Genomic DNA, 20,610 nt, shown 5'->3' with positions numbered 1-20,610 from the left:
CGTCCATGGACAGGGCAGGCTGACTTGTCAGCCCCACAGCAGGAGAGACAGGGAGGCAGGAACTGCAGGACAGGCATAGGGAGGGAGTGTGTGCCTGTGTGTGTGTGTGCCTGTGTGTGTGTGTGTGTGCCTGTGTGTGTGTGTGCCTGTGTGTGTGCGTGTGCCTTTGTGTGTGTGCCTCTGTTTGTGTGTGTGCCTGTGTGTGTGCCTGTGTATGTGTGTGCCTGTGTGTGTGTACCTGTGTGTGTGTGTGCCTCTGTGTGTGTGCGCCTGTGTGTGTGCACCTCTGGGTGTGTGCACGCCTGTGTGTGTGTGCCTGTGTGTGTGTGGTGTGTCGTGTGTATGTGATGTGTTTTGTGTATATATGTGTGGTGTGTGTGTGATGTGTAGTGTGTGTGTGTGTGTGATGGGTGGGGTGTGTGTGTGTGTGTGTGTGTGCATGCCTGTGTGTGTGGTGTGTGTGTGAGCCTGTGTGTTTGTGTATGCTTGTGTGTGGTGTGTTGTGTTTGTGTGGTGTGTGTGATATGTAGTGTGTGTATGCATGCCTGTGTGTGTGGTGTGTGTGTGATATGTAGTGTGTGTGTGCATGCCTGTGTGTGTGTGTGTGTGTGTGTGATGTGTGCTTGTGTGTGGTATGGAGTGTGTGTGTACCTGTGTGTGTGTGCCTGTGTGTGTGTATGTATGTGGTGTGTGTGTGTATGCTTATGTGTGGTGTGTTGTATGTGTTGTGTGTGTGTGATGTGTAGTGTGTGTGTGTGGTGTGTATGTGTATGCTTGTGTGTGGTGTGTTGTATGTGTTGTGTGTGTGTGATGTGTAGTGTGTGTGTGCATGCCTGTGTGTGTGGTGTGTGTGTGTGTGCTTGTGTGTGGTGTGTGTGTGTGGTGTGTGTGTGTGCCGTAGGTAGAGGAAGCAGTTAGAACACAGTGAGAAGTGAAGAGAGGTCACTGTGCTCACAGCCTGACCAAGGAGCAGGGGAAGCTTCCAGAGAGTTAAATTTTAGAGCTGCCTGCAGCTCAGGGATTACTCTCTGCATTGGACGGTGAAATGAAGACAGGTAGACAGAAAGCGGTCGGTGGCCACAGGTGCTCTCCAGGCCCCAGCTGGAGATGGAGTTGGGTTAGAAATGAACATTGATGGGATTGATTGACAGGAACAGTGGGAGAATCTTGGCCAGATTCCAGACAGGAGGGGTGGGGAAGCGGCTGGGGATACAGCTGGGCTGGAAGACTGCCTGCCTAGCGTTCAATCCCCAGCACCTCGTGAACCGGATGTGGTAGAACACCCTGCCCTTGGGAGGTGGAGGCAGGGGGATGCTCGGGTCATTTTCAACCATGGAGCCATTTAAAGGCCAGCTCAGGATGCTTGGGACATGTCTCAACAACAGCAAAACAAAATAAAACAAACAAAACCACAAAGCAGGGTAGTAGAAATGGCTCAGAGCACATACTTCTCGAGAAGACACAAGTTCAATTCCCAGCACCCACGGTGGGCCGTTCACAGCTGCCTGTGACCCCAGCTCCAGGGAGAGCTGAGTCCCCTGTGGGCACCTGCATTCACATTCACAGATACATAATTAAAAATAAACCTAAAACAAAACAAAACAAAAACACTTTAGCAGAAATGAATGAGAAACGCTTGGGTAGGTTCGGACCAGCAGCGGGCGACCACGATCAAAATGCAACGCATGGAATCCCCAATGGATTAATGAACAACAAAGATCAAGAGCTGGAGTGAGAGAGAATGATAGCACAGGGCTGAGGCTGTGTCAGAGCGTAGCTGCTGGGCAGAGGACAAGGGCCAGCGTCTGACAGCCTGGGAGCAACTGCTGGCTCTCCAGTACCTCTGGGCCTCTGCAGGGGAAGGTGGGCCATGGGGAGCCCAGAAGGGAACTGACTGGAAGCAGAGAGGCAGCGGGCTTTCTCAAATGAGAGCAGGGGAGAGCTACTGGCACTTTCCATGTGGTGTTTCTGCCTCAGTGGGTGAACAGCCCCCTGAGAGGCTCCCCGTGGTGTGTGTCCCTCAGCAGGCAGCAGGACCATGCTGAGGTAAAAGCCACAAAGTCAGCTCGCCTGTGGCCAGTGTTGCCCAGTGGGTACCAGATGCTTTCCAAGACAGATGGAAAGTTGCCGGTCTCTAACAGCTTGCCTGAGACCTGGCTTGTGTTCTGGCGCCGTCTGGGGATGCAGACTGTCATCTCTCTGAGGATATATGACACAGCCCCCAGCCATCCCCAGGTCTGCCCCGGGGCAGTCCCTCAGACTTTAAATGCAGGCTCCCTAGTGATCAGCTAGTCTCCAGCTGGGAGCGTCTGAGCTTTCTTGCCACAGCATCTAAAGATAGCCTACCTCACAGGAAACCAAATGCTATTGGCTAACTTCGCAAATAAAGATGCCCTCAGAGAGAGGGAAGTGTTGGTGTCTGGTGGAGTTTGTGTGGGGCTGGGGGACTGGCTGGCATTTCCTGCAGAAGTTGTGTTCCCATCTGCTCGCCCAGGTAAGTACAAAGGACCCCTCCCACACCTGGGGTGGGGTGGTCAGGCTCAGCCAGGTTCCTGGTGCCCTTTGCCTCCTGTGCCCATTTTCCTGAAGATGCAGATAAAACAGTGGGTGGAAGATGGGGGGGGTCTGTGATTCGCTCTTTTGCACACTCCCGACATGAAGTGTGAATAATTGCATTTTAGGGTTGTGGAGAAAGGTTCGGGTGGAACAAAAATACCAGGAAGGGGGAGGGGCTTGATACAAAATCACATTTGGTGATAGGAGGTATTGATGTTCTTAAAGAGTAAAACTCACACTGTAAGTCAGACTGGTGTTTCTTGACTGATGGACTCACTTGGGACGCCGAAGCAGGAGGATTGCTATAAGTTTGAGATCGGTATAGGCTGCATAATGAGTTCCAGGCCAGCTTGGGCTTCCATGTGAGGCTCTCTTAAACCAACAATAACAAGTGCAAAAACTAGTGTTGATAGTTTTATTTCTTTTTTTTAAAGCGCTTATTCTTCAGGGACCCACACTTGGGTGTTGGTAGATGAGCTAAATAGTCCAGTTTAGCCATGAAGTAGGAGACAGATGAAATATCAACTGTGAGCTGATATTCCCTAGGCCCGAGGGGCAGGTGCTCAGCGGTTCCCATGATTGTGTACAGGCTCGAGAACATAAAAATAAGGATGCTAAGCTGAGAATGTAGCTCAGCTGACAGAGTGCCTGCCTCATATGCACCAGGCCCTGGGTCCAGTCCCCAGCAGCACGTAAAGTGTGATGGCCCCTGCCCGAGGCCACAGCACTTAGGAGGCAGAGGCAGGAGGTTCAGAACCTCAGTGCCAACCCTGCTACGTAGGAATTTCCAGACCAGCCTGGGTTTCATCACAATAATGGTGATGCTGGTGATGAAAAGCGATGTTGGCATTTTTATTATAAATGTGCGTTTATACGGAGAAAAACTAAGAGTATTGCCTGCATCTGCAAAGTTGCATGGCTGCATGGATTTTCCCCCTCTTTTCTTAAATGCATTTTGGTAACATCTTCGGTTGTGATAATGAGTATTTATTACATTTATAATAACCTGGGTACAAACTCATTTCTCAGTTTCATAAGTGTTCATAACTGTGGCTCGATGCTCAGACATCTGAGCCACTAGGAAGCATGGTCTTTGGAAGGAAAGGGTAAGGACAGACCTTGTCCCTGAGGAGGCCGGCTGAGGAGAGCTGCAGCTGGCTTTTCCTCAGTGGCCTGTTATCATCTGGCAAAAGCATACCCCATGCCTGAAGCCTTGCTCTGGGCAAGAGAAAGGCTGAGAGTTGAGAACCCTCCCTCCCTCCCCCCTCCCTCCCTCCTTCCCTTCCTCTCTCCCTTCATCCTCCCTCCCTCTCTCCAAATTCCCCCCCCCCTTTTTTTTTATTTTCTGTTCCAACTACTTGAACTATAATACTTGAGGTGGGAAGAAATTCATTCAAATGTGAAGACACTCCGACATAAGAAAACCCTGTGTTCAGTCATAAGGGGACCCTGAGCCTATCTAGAGAAGAGGAGAGCAGACCCTGGCTTGTTGGGCCTTGCACACGCACCTGAGTCAGCAGGGTAGGGGCAGTGACTGGACTTGGGCTTCTGGAAAAACGGAAGTGGCCCCAGGAAGGGGTGTTCAGTGACTTCCAGGACAGATGTGAACGAAGGCCATCCACTACAGATAGGGCCCCTGGGGCGGCAGGAAACACCCCATACCCGAGTCTACACTGGTGAAGCAGCAAGTCTATAGGGGTTACCCCGGGAGCAGGCCCTTGAGTTAGTTACCCAGGGGGGTGCCCACTCAGGGAAGCTCCTTGCACCAATTGCAGGCAGCTACGCGAAGTAAGACGTGTCTCCTGGGAGGGGCCTACTGCAATCAGAGGCTTCCTGAGAGGGAGTAGGAATCCTGCAAGTTTACCTGAATCCTGTCCGCTTCCCTCCTCCCAGGAAGGAATGTCTCTGTGAGAGAACAGAGAGAGACACAAAATAGAAGGCCAGAATGGCTTTTCTTTCCCTGCCCTTGGCTTGGTTTTTATGGACAGGTTCTGCGGCAGAAAATAGTTCCAGCCCAAGTTTAGCCTGACTAAGGTGACCCTTCACACACCCGTTTCCTGGGAAGGGCCTACCTATCCTGCCCTTCGGCCGCAATGGTGCAGAGAGCGGCTGGGGAGGGCGTGTTGCCGGGACATAGTTTGGACCCTGCCCCTGGCGATCAGTGCTGCAGTCAGCTTCCTGCTTTGACAGTGGTAGCAGACCCAGGCAGCAGAGTGCACTGTGAAGGTTAGACTGTGGCATATAAAGTCCCAAACACATCTTTGTTTAAAAAAAAAAAAAAAAAATATGGGCCAGCAGGGTGGATAAGGGCACCTGATGCCAAGCTTGTCTACCTGAGTTTGATCCCTGGGACATGTGCCGTGCAAGGAAAGAACAGACTCCCTCAAGATGTGCTCTGACTGCATGTTGCAGCATGTGCAATTACATGCACACACACATATAAATAAATAATAAATAGATATATAATAGATAGATGAATGTGTTTCTAAAAGCAATGTGCCTCTGCTTCAGGGAGAGCAAAGCTCTATGACTTTAGGGACCTTTAAATCACTGCCTACTTTCAAAGGAGGTTGTTGACCTCCCAAGTCACAGGACCAGGAGAAGAGACATTACCCTAGAGCTGACCCAGTTTCAAACCAGCTTCCAGTTCCTTCCTCTCCCAAGCCAGCTGTGCAAGGGTGGCCATGTCCAGCATGGTCTTCCACACCAGACAGCTTCCTTCCTGTGACCCAGAGCATGTACCTCCCCAGCCTAGCCTCCAGCCCAAGTCCTACCTAAGCCTTAAGATTTCCAAACCAGGCCCTCAGGGATGAGCTTTGAATTCACACACTGCTCCAAAGCAGGCTGGTGAGGAGTGGGGCCAAGGCTATGGAGCCGGGCTCTGGCCAGCTTTAATGACACTCCTGCCCAGGGTCTCAGAAGCCGGAGATACTTTATCACTCATGTTACTTCCTGCCAAGAAAAACCAAAGGAAGCCTAGAGTTTCTGACAGAATCTGGGGTCTGCCTTTCCTTCCGAGGGCTCATAATATGCAAAGAGCCTTGCAAGCCAAAGCTCCATCCCTAGAGCCCACGGGAGGAACCTTGGTGTGGTACTGTACTCTGGCAGTGGTGTCCTGAGGATGTAGGGGTGATCCCTGGAACTCATAGGCCAGCCTGGACCACCCAAAAGCTTCCAGGACAACAAGAGACCCTGTCTCAAGAAAGAAGGTAGGAAGTGCTGAGGAATGACACATACACAAATACATACACCTACACACATATACCACACTTACATCCCATACTCACCACACACACGCTCTCACACACACATACATGCATACACATACCACATCTATGAACAAACCACACACATGCACAAACTATATAATATCACACACACACACTCTCTCACACACACATGCATACACATACCACATCTATGAACACACCACACATATGCACAAACTATATATCACACACACACACTCTCTCACACACACACACATGCACACACATACCACATCTATGAACAGACCACACACATGCACAAACTATATACATATCACACACACATACAGTGGAAAGAACCTCACTAGGACACCCAAAGGCCCCCTCAAACCCCTGCTTGACCTTAGTCTCCTCTCCACATGTTACTACAGTCCTGACTCCTAGGTTGTTTATTCCTTGCTTTTCCTTCATAGCCTGACCCCAATCAGGGTCGATATCCTAAACAACGTGTTATAATAAAACTGCTTAAATTCTTTTATCACATTAGTTATCATGTATGTGCACTCGTGTGTCAGTCACAGTGTGTGTGTGTGTGTGTGTGTGTGTGTGTGTGTGTGTGTGTGTGTGTAGTCAGTCCTCTTCCTCCATGCGGGGGCCAGGGACTGAACTGGGGTCACTAGCCTTCGTGCAAACGCCTTTACCCACTGAGCCGTTTCACTGGCTCTTGGTTGTTTTGGTTGGTTGTTTATGTGGCTTTTTGGACAACAGATAATTTTTGTTTTGTATTGTTTATCAAGACAGAGTTTCTCTGTGTAGCCCTGGCTGTCCTGGGACTCACTCTGTAGACCAGGCTGACCTTGAACTCACAGAGATCCACCTGCCTCGGCCTCCTGGGATTAAAGGTGTGCGTCACCACGCCTGACTAGGTTTGCCCATTTTTGGCTTCACACATAGGTTCACTTTTAGGTTCACGGTTTCAGTCTGTCTCCTTTGGCTTGACACTGAGGTTCTCAAATGCATGTTGCAAGCCAGGCATGGTGATACACGCCTGTAATTATAGCCCTGGGAGGCAGAGGCATGAGGATCAGGTGTTCAAGGACAGACTGGCCCTATCATAAAAATAAAAATCAAACACCTCCTAACACATACGCATATTCAGATGCTGGAGGAGCGGTGCCCTTTAACATTCCAACTGTTACTGGGTGTAACATCTACCCATGTAGCAGATGCAGAACTGAGTAGATCATCAGTATTCCCAGAATGCAGTTCTGTGAGAGGTTGACAGGCCAGAGCAGGACTAGTGTGAGCAGAGGCAGATGGGTTATGTAAAGCTGACAGCGCCTCACCCAGATGTCTCCCTAAGACCTGTGTTCCATTCCTCAGGACAAGAACCCTTTGCACTGCTGTTGGTTTTCTGCAGCTGAGGGCTGTAAATCAGCTCACACAGTGAAAGAGGGTTCGGCCCCAAGCGCTGCGATGTGCTGGAAGGGGGTCTCAGCTAGGGGTATCTCAAACTCCTCAGACACTTCCTTTGGTTTTGTTTTTAAGACAGGGTCTCTTCTTAAGCCTGGCTGTCCTGGAACATTCTGTAGACCAGGTTGGCCATGAATTTACAGAGCTCTTCCTGCCTCTGCCTCCTGAGCACTGGGGTTAAAGGCATGCACCCTTCCTTATACCCTGCTTAACTTTGCTTTTTAAAAAGTAAACTTTATAGCCCAGAGATGGTGGTGCACGCCTTTAACGCCATCACTGGAGAGGCAGGAGGATCTCTGTGAATTCAAAGCCAGCAAGTTCTACATTTCCAGGACAACAGCCCGGACTACATAGAGACCCTGTGTCAAAAACACAACAACAACAAAAAGTAAACTGTATTATACAAAACCTTGCAAATAATTACTTTTAAAAAAAAATCACACGCTGAGATTAATCAGACCCAAAGTTTATACAGCACAATGTACTTGATGAAAAGTGCCTACACCTGATAAGCCTGTCCGCCGATGCAGCAATCCAAATCAGACCAAATCAAACTGAAGTAGGAAAGCCCACATTTAATGGATACAGCGCTCCTGGATGGCCTTCCAGTCCCCCAGAGGAGACAGGAGAGAGACCCAAAAAAGCACAAGTCCGTTTTCTTGGGGGGGGGCGGGAGTTTAAATGTTCACTGGGGTGGTCCTGAGCATCTCTGGGGGAGGAGACATCATTTGTCGGGCTTTCTGAGATGCAGCAGGGTTTGGAGATAGATGGGGGAGGGGAGCTTTGGGGGAACTTCCACCATAGCATCCCAGACTCGGGATGCCAGGGGCTGGGTGAAGCTCCCAGCATAACACTTACGTTCAGTTTGAACTGGCATTTGAATCTCCCTCCTGGCTCCCTGGGGTTGGCCCTGCAGCTCCTCTGCTACCCTGCCCCACCCCTGCTCTGAGCCGCCAGGCTCTAAGTAAACCAGCTTTTTCCTGCTCCCAAACATGGAGACCCCTCCCAGCCCCCATCCTCTCTTGTCTTCTGTTTCTGGTACATTCGCTCACGCCCTCTCTACTTGACCCAGGCTCAGCCCCTCTGAGCCCACCGCACCCCATTTCCTGCCAGCTCCCTCTGTGTACCTGCCAGCCCCCTCCCACCTTTAAAAGTGGCCTTCTGTGACAACCTCTTCTGAACCCCCCTTCAGTCCTACAGGAGACAGGCCTTAGGCATCGCTTAGCCTTCTCTGTGCTCTGTTATTGATTAATAATGGACATCCACACTGCTGTTTCTGTGTCTTTCTCAGCAGAGCCTAGTATTACTGAGAGCTGGGGAGTGAAGGGAAAATCCAAAGCCCCTCACAGCTCAGTCTTCATCCTCAGGGCTCAAGAGTGGGAGCCCTCCCATGACTGACTCAATAAGCCAGTGTGCTATCCTAGGCAATCCCTAGGGGACTTTGAGATGGAAATCCCTCTCTCCCCATAGCCCAGCAGACACACTGGGATGCCTCCCTGTCCTTAAAGTGATCGACAACTGGTCATGAAGCAAGAGGAACTGACAGCATGTGTGTGTGTGTGTGTGTGTGTGTGTGTGTGTGTGTGTGTGTGTATGCATACATGCGTTTGTGTCTGTGTGTGCATGTGTGTGCGTGTGTGTCTTTGAGTGCATGCTTGTGTGTCTGTGTCTATGTGTGCATACATGCATGTATGTGTGCATGTGTGTGTGCACGTGTGTGTACCATGTGCGCGTGCCTGTGGTCAACATCAGGTGTCTGCAATCATTTCCACCTTGTTTATTCAGGTGGTCTCTTATTTTTACCTAGGACCCACCCATCTGGCCAGGCTGCCTGGCCAGTGAGCCCCAGGGATCCTCCTTTAGCTTCTTAATGTGGATTTAGAGGCTGCAACTCTGGGTCTCACAGCAAAGAGATTGTAAAAACAAGTACTTTGCTGACTGAGCCATTACTCATCCCTGGACAGCATTCTTGGTGACATGAACTCGCCTTCATTTGCCTGTGGGATTAGACACTGTCCACCTTCTCTCTTCTTGGTGACAGGAGGTAGTTTGGGGGCAAACTCTGAATTTCCTGCACCCCACAGAAATTGGGTGGTGGAGCTAACTGTGTGCTAGGCTGCTCACATTCCTAAACCACAAGGCCCAGATCCTGGAGACAGGTGTTCCTACAAGGCACAGTGATCCAAAGGCCCAGCAAATTCTAAAGGACCCCCACATTCAGGGAGGAGAAATGTTTTACAAATTTTCTAAAAGAGGAAGGGGCCAGAGAGAAAGGACCTTCTCTTGGTTTTAACAGCTGGATTAAGCCTCTTAGCCTTCATTTTTTCTTACACGTATGGCTGACGTTGTGGGGAGTTTCTGCCGGTGCTGCAGCCAGCAGAGTAATGACCCTCATGAGGAAATCTGGTGCAACACCACTGAGTTATCTGGTGCTGGCTCCGACTTCAGGAATCTGACCCTGGGCAGATCGTTGTCAGCGTATTTAAGTACTGTACGGTTTGGAAAAAAGCTTCCCGGTAAAAATGATCTTAATCCAGGCGCACAGCAAAGCTTAGGTGTGACTACATCTGTGACCGTGAAGATGGGCTCGATAGCTTACGGGCTGAGGGTCTGGTGTGGCCTCGCCACACAGACGGCAGAGGGGTCGCCAGCCTATAGAGTACATGTGACACCTCCCCTAAGGATCGGTCCCACTGTCTGACGAAGATCAGGGAGGAGACCCTGGGATAAACACAATGGTTGGGGGATGAGTGAAGCCTGGCCCTGTAGATAGCACTGACCACCAGGCTACAAGCTGCACCCATTCACAGCCTTCCGGGTGGAAAACAGGTACACACAGCCCTTCCCCTGCAGACAGGCTGTGTGTGTAATAGTCCCGGTTTCCCCAGAGCTTGTCTGTGAGCAAGAAGGCCTCTGTCACATGCTCTACTCGACTTAATTAGTGTGGGCTTAATACCAGTATCCAGGAGGCTCAGGCAGGGGGATTGCAATGAGTCTGAGGCTAAATAGATAGTTCTGGGTCAGTGTGGGTCATAGTGCGAGACCCTGTTCCAAAAACTCCTATAATAACTGGAATTTTGTTACTAAAAGACTGTTACTCCATTACTTTAAAAAGTGATTTAAAAAAAAAAACACGCACACACACACAACCATTTGTTTTACATTTTCACAGTCTATGTTGTAGAAATAAACAAATGCCACAAAGTGCTTTGAAGAGGAAAAGGGAGGGAGAGGTGTCAACCCTAACCGCACAGCACGTTTTGGAAAGGAGGCAACTCCTTTACCCAGGGTTCCTGTAGTTTCCTTTAGGTTTCCCTTGATGGTGCTTTTTGGCTTTGGCAGTGTACCTTTGATCTGGGTTAAACCCTGCTGGATAATATTGTCATGATACTTTACATGAGCTCATAGCTATGGGAACCGGGGGGGGGGGGGTGTCCATTAGTCAGCTAAATTGTAAGTAATCTGGGTGAGAACTGTAAAATGTCCCTCCTGCTGCAGCCTCTGCTCTCTCTGTACCCAGAGACACATGTGATAGATAGATAGATAGATAGATAGATAGATAGATAGATAGATACAGAGATACAGAGGTACAGAGATACAGAGATAGATAGATACAGAGATAGATACATAGATACATAGATAGACACATAGATACATAGATAGACACATAGATACATAGATAGATACATAGATACATAGGTACATAAATAGACTGTCCGAGAGAGACCCAGCTTTCTTAGAAGAGTGCTTGTATTACAAACATGGGGATCTGTGTTCAAGCCTCAGAACAAACTAGTAAAACCACACTCAGGGACCCAGGGAGACTAATGTAGAGCTAAAGGGAGACACACTGGCTTTAGGCATGGACCAGGGTGTGGAGCTTAGAGAGGAACATCGTTAGAGGATGCCAGGCAGAAGAAAAGAGCGTGGCCCCCCGAAGGGAAGTAAAGAGACAGGAGCTGACTGGAAGCCACGGGTAAGGGTGCCCCCACCCCACGCATAGGAGAAGCTAAAAATAAAGGAGTGTGCCTGAGAAAAGGAAGTAGCCCTGGATGGGCAGGGGGAGTGAGGAGGAAGTCTTATGAAGTAGGACATATAGAAGTCATTTCTATCTGGGTCTAGAACAATGGTTAAAACCTCCCTAACACTGTGACCCTTTAATGTCGTTCCTCGTGTCGTGGTGACCCCCAACCATAAAATTATCTTTGTTGCTACACTATAACTGTCATTCTGCCACTGTTGTGAATTGTAATGTTAATACCTGTGTTTCCCAACGTTCTTAGGAGACCCCATGAAAGGGTCATTCAGTCCCCAAAGGGTTGTGACCCACAGAATGAGAACCCTAGAATCTAGAAAGATCTAGAACTTTCCAAGCTCTGCTTCTGGGCTCAATTCATACTTCCCAGTTCAATACCAGGTAGTAAAACCAGGGGTTAACTGCCAGAGAGGATGGAGGAGGCCTGAGAATAGCTTCCAGGGATTTGTGGGAGGTTTCCAGGGGATGTGTTTGGGTGGGTGTAGTGAGGATATTTGTGTGTGTGTGTGTGTGTGTGTGTGTGTGTGTGTGTGTGTATGAGAGTACCCATGTGGGTTCATTCAGAAGCCAGAGGAAGATACCATGTGACCTGCTCTATCATTCTCCATCTTATTCCCCTGAGTCAGGGTCTCTCCCTGAACCTGGGGCTAGGCTGGCTCCAGCAAGCCTCCTGCCTCCACCCTCCACAGTGCTGGGTTATAAGTGTGTGGGCTCAGGTGGGCCTGTGTGAACATGTGCATTCATGCACGTGGAGGCCAGATGTCAATGCATGTGCCATCCCTCCACCTTGTTTTTAGACAGTCTCTCAATGGGATCTGCGGCTTATGATGAGGCCAGGCTGACTAGGCAGTGAGGCCCAGGGATCTGCCCCCCCCCCCCCCGGCATTGGGATTCCAAGCATGCACTAGCAAACACATGGTTTTGTTTGTTTTGTTTTTTTCATGTGGTTCTGGATATCTTCATGTTTGCACCGCAAGCCTTTTACTAGCTGAGCCCATGGGATTCGTGTTCTTGCCTGAGTTGCAATTTGCAGCCTCAGCTGTTGGCTGAGGGCACATCCATTGGTGCTAAGTCAACACCCCACCCCCCACCCCACCCCCACCCCCCCCACCCCTCCATATGGTTCCTGCAGCCCGGAAGTGAGAGCAGGCTCAGAGAATCCTGCGGAGAAGTACCTTGTCAGATTTTTTAAATTATCGTTTCTTTTACACTTTTTTATTAATTTATTTTTTATATTCCAATCCCAATCCCAGCTCTCCCCCCCCCCACTCTCCCTCCCATCTGCTCCTTGGAGAGGATAAGGCCGCCACCCTAGGAAGTCTAAGTCTGTCCCATCATCTCACTGAGGCTGGACCAAGGCCCCTCTCCACCCCCACACCCCTGTGTCTAGGCTGTGTAAGGTGTCTCTCCATATAGAATGGACTCCACTAAGTCTGTTTGTGCATTAGAGTTAGATCTTGGACCCACTGCCAGTGGGCTCATACATTATCCCAGTCACACCATTGTCACCTATATTAAGGGAGTCTAGTTTGATCTTATGACCTTGTCAGATTTTTGCCTTTGTTTTCTAGGGTCTCCTGCTTCCAAGAAATGCCTTCTTTGGGGCAGGCCTCTGACTCCGGCTGGCTTTTGCCTCATTATGTAGCCCAGGCTGGCCTCAAACTAAAGATTACCCTGGATTCCTGGGCATATATACTCCATCTTTTGTTCACCCCCAAACCATAAAAATCTCAGGGACCCTGGTCAGACCAGAGCACCCCTTTGTCTAGCTGTCAGCTGGAGGACTCAGAGAAGGGGCATTCTTGGCTGACGTGAGGTTTCCATCTGAAGGAGTCTGTGTGCTCTGGGGCTCATCTGCTGATGATGGCTTGAGCTGCCACAGCCTTCGAGTCCCTTCCAAGTAGACAAGAGCGATGACTCACACAGCTGAGACAGCACTGCCTAGGTGTCACGGCTGAAATTTCTAGCACAGGTGTGTCCCACCAACAGACATGGCCACTGTGATGAGTGAGAAAGGACTTTTCCCACACTGTTGTGGCTCTGGGTGCCCCGTCAGCCCCTGCTGACCACACATGGTGAGGCTTACCTTGCTGTTTCTACTCACTCCTCACTCAGCACAGCAGGTCCCTCCAGAGCTCTCAAGTCCAAGAGCCCAGGACCCACAGCCACAAAAGATATCTGTGTTCTTGCTGTGATTCTACAGGAATCGGACGATTGGAAGGTGTCGTTTTTCTTGGAACCTGTCGCTGTATTATTACTTATTTTAGTGTTTCATAAAATCCACATTTTTGTTGATTTTCAAAACTGAAAGCCAGTCACTAAATATTTTCCAAACGGACAATACTCACACGGCTATGAAAAAGGTCCAAGCATATATAGTAAAAACTTAATCTCCTTTTCCCTCCCCTTTAGTCTCCAGAATTGGCAGCTGACGATGCTGTTCCCGCCACCAGCTTGTCCTCCAGAGATATTTAGAGCCTCTCACACACAGCCCTTTCCAACCTATCCACAAGCGGCAGCACCCTGTGCCCATGGACCCCCTGTGGGTCTCAGGGGTCTGTCTTGAAGCAGGTGTTAGGTGTTGCCACTCAGATTCACTGTAGTTCAGTTCGCTCTGTCTGGACCGAAAGGAACTTCACAAAGGGTGCGTCCTTCTCTCCTCCACTTTCAAAATAAGCAGGAAATGGTGTACTTTCCTGTCAGTGGGGGGAAAAAAATAGTATCTTTAAATACCAAATTTCCACCATGCCCAGGGTCCACTAACACGTGAGTCTCCGCAGCTAGCTTGAATATGTGTGAAGGTCGGAAGAGCTCTGCAAGTGTCTGCTGTGAGTAGTACATTGGGATAGGCTGTTTCCCTAGAGCACTTCATAGCCAGCCATGAGACATGCAGAGGGATCCATCCCTAAGCCCAAGGCTCCAAGCTCACCCATGGGCTGGAGGGCTCCAACCCCTGTGAGTCCGGGGAAGCTGGGGCCTGGGAGACAGATCACAGGCATGGAGAGGCAGAATGATGATCCCTGGCTTTGCCTCCTTTTGGGGTTAGCTTTGCTATCTTCTCACACTGGGAGAAGGAGGAAAAATGTGACTCTCATGGGGTAGCTCATCTCTGACCTCTGAGGGACTGCTTTCATATCGCCTCGTGGCATGTCTTCCCATGCCAAGGAAGATGAGCCTCATATTACAGGCCTCGTGGGCTAAGTGGCAATCCCTGCCTGCTCACCTGTCAACCACAGACATATGAAATCACACGTTTTAGGGGTTACCCGTGTATTTATTTATTATTTATGGCTCACTAGATTATTTTTGAGACAAAGTCTCAAATATCCCAGGTTGCACTGAAGCTTGCCATGCAGCCAAGTGTGAGGGTGGGTTAACCTTGACCTCTGATCATCTCCCAGTTGCTGGGGTTGCAGGTGAATCCTAGAAAGCTTAGCTTGTGTGGTGCTGAGGATGGAGTCCAATGCTTTGCACTCTCTAGGCCATCATTGTAACCACACAGCTACATCTCTGGTCCTGAGGTGACCGCTGCTGAGTTCAGAAAGCGCCATGACACAGGACTAACCAGCTTGACTGCTGCAGAGAGAGAAAGCACCAGAGAGAAAGGTCCCGCCTGCCCTCTTGACACAATGGACGCTTGTGCTTTTCCTGGAGTTGAGAGCTCCATCACAGACGGTCCAGAGCAGATCGTCTCGGCCCAGAGCATCAGGAAAGAGGCTGGCTGAGATGCAGAATGCGCAGGCAGGAGGTGGTGCAGGAAGGAGCCATGGGTGGTTCTGCCTGAAACCATCATGAGCAGGGTGCAGTGGGTGTGGAAACGCTTGCTGTTAAAAACCATGAGCTCTGCTTTCCGTTTCAGTGGGGAAGCCCTGAGGTGCCTTCAGACTTCTAAGGGTTCCGTCTGTGGTTTCAAGAAGCAGATGAGGAGGCCCAGAGGAGCGGTACGGAGTGGGCAACCAGTACGTCCTGGTTGGGAAGCAAATGGCAAGAGAACAAGCTTTTTTATCTGACCTGTGCAGAAATGTCATCTTTCCCCAGTCTGGGCCATAAGGGAAAAAGAATAAAGGATAGGTTAGGACTGGGATGATCCCAATATATTAGTCACTCAAGCCAAGGGCAGCAGACTGGCTGAACCCGCCCTCCTCTGCCCAGGGTCAGCTGGCCCTTCTGTGAACACAGAGCCGGGCTTACAACAATGCTTGGTCTTCCTGTCGGGCTGTGCCGGTGAGATGAGGATGGAGGCGTCTCCCACACAGTGTTAACCACCCCAAGAAACTCCTGGGTACCATGAAACAGGGACGTGGGACTATGCTGGTTATCATCCTCATGGCTGGTGACCAATACCCAAGAAGGAGTGGCTTAAAGGAGGAGGAGGTCGCAGGCAGGCTCTTCTGTGATGGACCAGACCTGTCTGCTACGCAGCTCGTTCTTGGCTCAGGCTGCAGACCTTTTTTCCCCCTCAGGAAAGCGTCTCTGTGATCTTAGCCACATTGGAGCTGGTCAGAACTGAACAGCTGCCTCAGCAGGTGTGACACTTCCCCGCTAAAGTAGGTGACAGGATTGCTCTGGCTGCAGGTGCCAGGCGCAGTGGCAGGGTGTCGGCTGCTGCATCTGCCAGGTGGAAAGCCTTGGATGTGCCACAGCTCAACTCCACTCCCCATCTCCTCTTCTGTGAGGTCTGGGCCCCCAGCCCGTACACGGTTTGCCTGTGTAGCTCTGGCTGGCCTGGAACTCACACTGTAGACCAGGCTGGCCTCCAACTCAGAGATCAGCCTGCTTCTGTCTCCCAAGTGCTGGGATTAAAGGTGCACACCACCACTGCCCAGCTAGAGCGGGTCTTTCCACCTTGTAAAAATCCTTCGCATGGGGCTGGAGAGATGGCTCAGCAGTTTAGAGCATTTGCTGCTCTTCCAGAGGACCCGGGTCCAATTCCCACTACCCACATGGTGGCTCACAACCATCTGTAACTCAAGTTTCAGGGAATCCAACGCCCTCTTCTGTTCTGGACATCGGGCACACACATGATGAACAAATATATGTGCAGGCAAAGTATCTATACACACAAAATAAGGAGGTCTCCATAGAAATTATAAATAAATAAATCAGCTCCCTCGCAGACCTGCTGAGATATTTGTTTCCACAGTAATTCTAAATCTTATCAAAGAGTGACAAGATGCAAGGTCTGCTCTTGCAGAGGACTCGGTCAGGGTAGTCCCCAGCCTCCTGTAATCCCATCTCCAGGAGAACCAATGTCCTCATCAGGACTCATCAAGCACTCACACATGTACCCTTCCACACACAAACACATACATGCAATTTTAAAAAAAGCCCCAGCAGGCAGTGTGGTACAGGTATGTGCCTTTACTCCCAGCACGGAGGAGACGGAGGCAGACAGATCTCTCTGAGTTGCAAGCCAACCTGGTCTACATAACGTGTTCCAGGGGCAGCCAGGGATGCACTTTGAGACCCTGTTTCAAACATTAAAAAACAAATGTTTTAAAAGGCAGCCTGAGTGAAGGTGAGATTCGGTAGACGCCAGTCAGCCGTTTGCTTCCTCCCGTGTGCCCCACACAGCCAGCGCGAACTGCAGTCCTCTAATGTGGCCGTGTTTCCCCTTCTGGCCCAGGCTCCACCATGCCGACCGCCTACCCTGAATTTGATCTAGAGGACTTTGTGTATGACGAGTCTGCTGAGGCCTGCTATGTGGGCGACATCGTGGCATTCGGGACCATCTTCCTGTCCATCTTCTACTCCCTCGTCTTCGCCTTTGGTCTGGTGGGGAATCTGCTGGTGGTGCTGGCCCTCACCAACAGCCGGAAGCCCAAGAGCGTCACCGACATCTACCTCCTGAACCTGGCCTTGAGCGACCTGCTCTTCGTGGCTACCTTGCCTTTCTGGACCCACTACATCGTCAGTGAGGAAGGGCTCCACAACGCCGTGTGCAAGCTCACCACCGCCTTCTTCTTCATCGGCTTCTTTGGGGGCATATTCTTCATTACTGTCATCAGCGTCGATAGGTACCTGGCCATTGTCCTGGCCGCCAACTCCATGAACAGCCGAACGGTGCAGCATGGTGTCACCATCAGCCTGGGCGTCTGGGCGGCAGCCATCCTGGTGGCGGCACCCCAGTTCATGTTCACAAAGAGAAAGGAGAAAGAATGTCTGGGTGACTACCCCCAAGTCCTGCAGGAGATCTGGCCCGTGCTCCGCAACTCGGAAGCCAACATCCTGGGCTTCCTGCTGCCGCTGCTCATCATGAGCTTTTGCTACTTCCGAATCATCCAGACGCTGTTCTCCTGCAAGAATCACAAGAAGGCCAGAGCCATCAAGCTCATCCTCCTGGTGGTGGTGGTCTTCTTCCTCTTCTGGACACCATACAACATCGTGATTTTCATGGAGACCCTCAAGTTCTACAACTTCTTCCCTAGTTGTGACACAAAAAGGGACCTGAGGCTGGCTCTCAGTGTGACAGAGACAGTGGCCTTCAGTCACTGCTGCCTCAACCCCTTCATCTACGCCTTTGCTGGGGAAAAGTTCAGGAGATACCTTGGACACCTATACAGGAAGTGCCTGGCTGTAATGTGCGGCCGTTCCGTCCATGTCGACTTCACGCCGGAATCTCAGAGAAGCAGGCAGGACAGCATCCTGAGCAGCTTTACTCACTACACCAGTGACGGGGAGGGATCGATCCTGCTCTGAAAGGCTTTTCTCCGCCACCCTGCCTCCGCCAAGAACCCAGAGTTCTCCACTCTGGCTCAGCGTAACTGAAAACAGACTTACTTTTCCTGCTACGTCTTGTGTGCGAGAAATATGGACAAGACGCCTACAAAGCAACCCTGCCGTGTTTTTGAAGATTCTGTGTTCGATTCGTGAAAGGCGCACACATCTCTTACTGTAAAAGCTGACAAGTGACAAAGCTTCTAACCCGATTAGCATAATTACAAAGGGATTGGTGAGGGTTATTCTCATAGTCAGGCAGGCAAGGGGCGATTAAATCTCAGAATGAGTGGAAACCTAGGATCGAATCCAGCTAGAACATCCCCTCTCTGCCCTTGAGATCTCTGAGTAGTGCCAGGTCATCCAGGCCCACATTCCATGGCTCTATCATCAGAGAAGGGACCTGCTCTCTGTGATTCCAAGGTCAACTTTCCCAAGTTGTGTCACGTGGCCATCCCTTGATTAGGTGGTGGCTCTGAAGTAGATTGATCTGAGATATTGTTGGGACCTCAAAGCTAGCGGCTGAGGGAGACGCGCTCTCAGAAGTTGGAGGTGGGGAACTACCGTGGCAAGACAGGAATGTCTCATCTGCCTTACCGTACTTACCTCGCTGACTCAGGCTCTCCCCCCAGCAACCAACACGTGTCTACTGCCAGATTCCTCATTAAGCCTGTCTTTAGGATGTCCTGAAAACTTCAAGGGCCCCCACTGTTCACCACATAAAATGAAAACTCAAGGGCCTGGCCTCTGAGAGACGGTAGATCAGATGCAGTTCTAAAAATAGGCTCCATGTTGCCTCGTCCTTCCCACAGCAACCGACCCACGCTGCTGCAGTCTCCCACACCCCTCCCCTTCTCTCAGCCCCCACCCCCCCCCAGGTGGGCAGACAGAAAGAATCTCACTCTAGAGTGAAGGGATGAATTCATACCCCAACTCTGTCACTTACACACTGAGGAGACCGGAGGCAACCGAGCTTCAGCACCCTCCTCTACAGAAAGGGCACAGGGTACCCTCATCCTTTCTAGCGTGGCATATCAGCCAGGAATTTAGCTTTCCCAGTGTCCTGCCTCTGAGTGACAGTGCAGGTGGAGTGGGCCTGCAGGACAGCCAGGCGACAGGAGACTCATTGCTACAGAGATGGTCAACAACACCTATGTCTATTGATCCATGTCCAACTCTGGGCTGTCAATCAAGACCCAGGCTAAGAGAGCAGCTTGCTTTCTGTTCCCCCCCCCAAGCATCATGTGACCTAGCCACAGGGGATCCTTCATGCCTGCATGACTGGGGCTCATTTAGAGTCTGACTTTGAGAATTCTGGGACAGTGTAGTTCTATAACTTGCTCTAAAAAAAAAAAAAAAAAAAAAAAACACTGGATTAGGGCTGGAGAGATGGCTCAGCCGTTAAAGGCTAGGCTCACAACCAAAAAAAAAAAAAAAAAAAACCACTGGGTTCCAAATTACTCTCTGTTCCTGTGTAGCAATGACCATTTTAGAAGTCTCTCCCAGATGGTGGCCTCATTGAGGAAGTTGGGACATGTGGCTCATTGCAATGTGTCTGATATCCCCTTGGCAGTCTGCATGTTTGTTTCAAGGATAACAGCCTGAGTCATGTCCCTCACAGGCATGTCCAGCATTTTGACATTGCAACATGATGTTGTCTTCTACAAAGGTCACAACTGAGAACCTCAAAATTGAGTTACCAAAGTAGAGGGACTAGGAAGACAACTCAGTGAACTCAGTGGTTAGGAGCACTGGTAGCCCTTCCAGAGGGCTGGGGTTCAGTTCCCAGCACCCACATGGTGTCTAATAATGGTCTGTAACTCCAGTTCCAGGTGATCCAATGCCCTCTTCTGAGAGGCTTCAGGGAGCACCAGGCATGCACACGGTGAACAGACATACATGTACATAAAACAAGTAAACAACAAAAAACTTTTGATTTTTCAAGACAGGCTCTCTCTATGTGACTCTGGCTATTCTGAAACTTTCTAGGTAACCAGGCTGGCCTAGAACTCACAGAGATCCACCTGCCTCTACCAACCAAGGGCTGGGATTAAAGGTGTATGCCACCATGCCAGGCTTAGTAAATAATATTTTTAATTTCAAAAATACGTTTTGAATGATTTGGTGTTTCTCCATATTCACCCCTGTCCTGGGTCACACCTACATTATGTCTCTTTTACTTGTAATTCTGTACATTTGGTTTCCTGCCTATTTTTAGCAAATACAAATCTCACAGCACTTTAATCTGTGGAGTTTTCTTCTTCCTGTTCAGTTATTACTACCAGATAAATTCTTTGCCATGGGGATAATTGGACCAAAGGGTGTGGGAATGTTTCAGCTCTTCTCTCCAGTTATATACAGTTTTATCAAAAAGCACAGCCTGCCCACGCCTTTAAATCACAACACTCACGAAGCAGAGGTAGTCTGATCTCTGTGAGTTCAAGGCCAGCCCAGTCTACTGAGTAAGACCCTAACTTAAAAAAAGAAAAATAAATAAAAAGCTACATAGGGAAGGCCAGCTCGTCATCTGAGTCTAAGACATCTTGACCCTGACTAACCCAGATGTGATGACATCCATAAGTCTGTCAGAAATAACCATCTTGTCTCTCTGCAGTGACA

The 20,610-nt window shown here is 50.0% G+C and overlaps 1 protein-coding gene across 1 annotated transcript; it reads left to right on the top strand.

The window, feature by feature from the left end:
* Positions 1-2,442: 2,442 nt before the first annotated feature.
* Positions 2,443-20,244, top strand: Cx3cr1 (C-X3-C motif chemokine receptor 1). Its single transcript, XM_051202435.1, has 2 exons — positions 2,443-2,494; positions 16,901-20,244. Exon 2 carries the CDS (start codon positions 16,909-16,911, stop codon positions 17,971-17,973), a length of 1,065 nt encoding a protein of 354 aa, XP_051058392.1. The 5' UTR covers positions 2,443-2,494; positions 16,901-16,908; the 3' UTR covers positions 17,974-20,244.
* The last annotated feature ends 366 nt before the right edge of the window (positions 20,245-20,610 follow it).

The sequence above is a fragment of the Phodopus roborovskii genome, unplaced genomic scaffold (assembly GCF_943737965.1).
Source record: "Phodopus roborovskii unplaced genomic scaffold, PHOROB, whole genome shotgun sequence".
Classification (NCBI taxonomy): Eukaryota; Metazoa; Chordata; class Mammalia; order Rodentia; family Cricetidae; genus Phodopus; species Phodopus roborovskii.
The sequence above is the reverse complement of the archived record's forward strand: the minus strand, read 5'-3'. Positions and strand labels throughout refer to the sequence as shown.

Excerpts from the sequence above, each read along its gene's own strand:
- Cx3cr1 (XM_051202435.1), top strand. The coding sequence starts at position 16,909 with ATGCCGACCGCCTACCCTGAATTTGATCTAGAGGACTTTGTGTATGAC.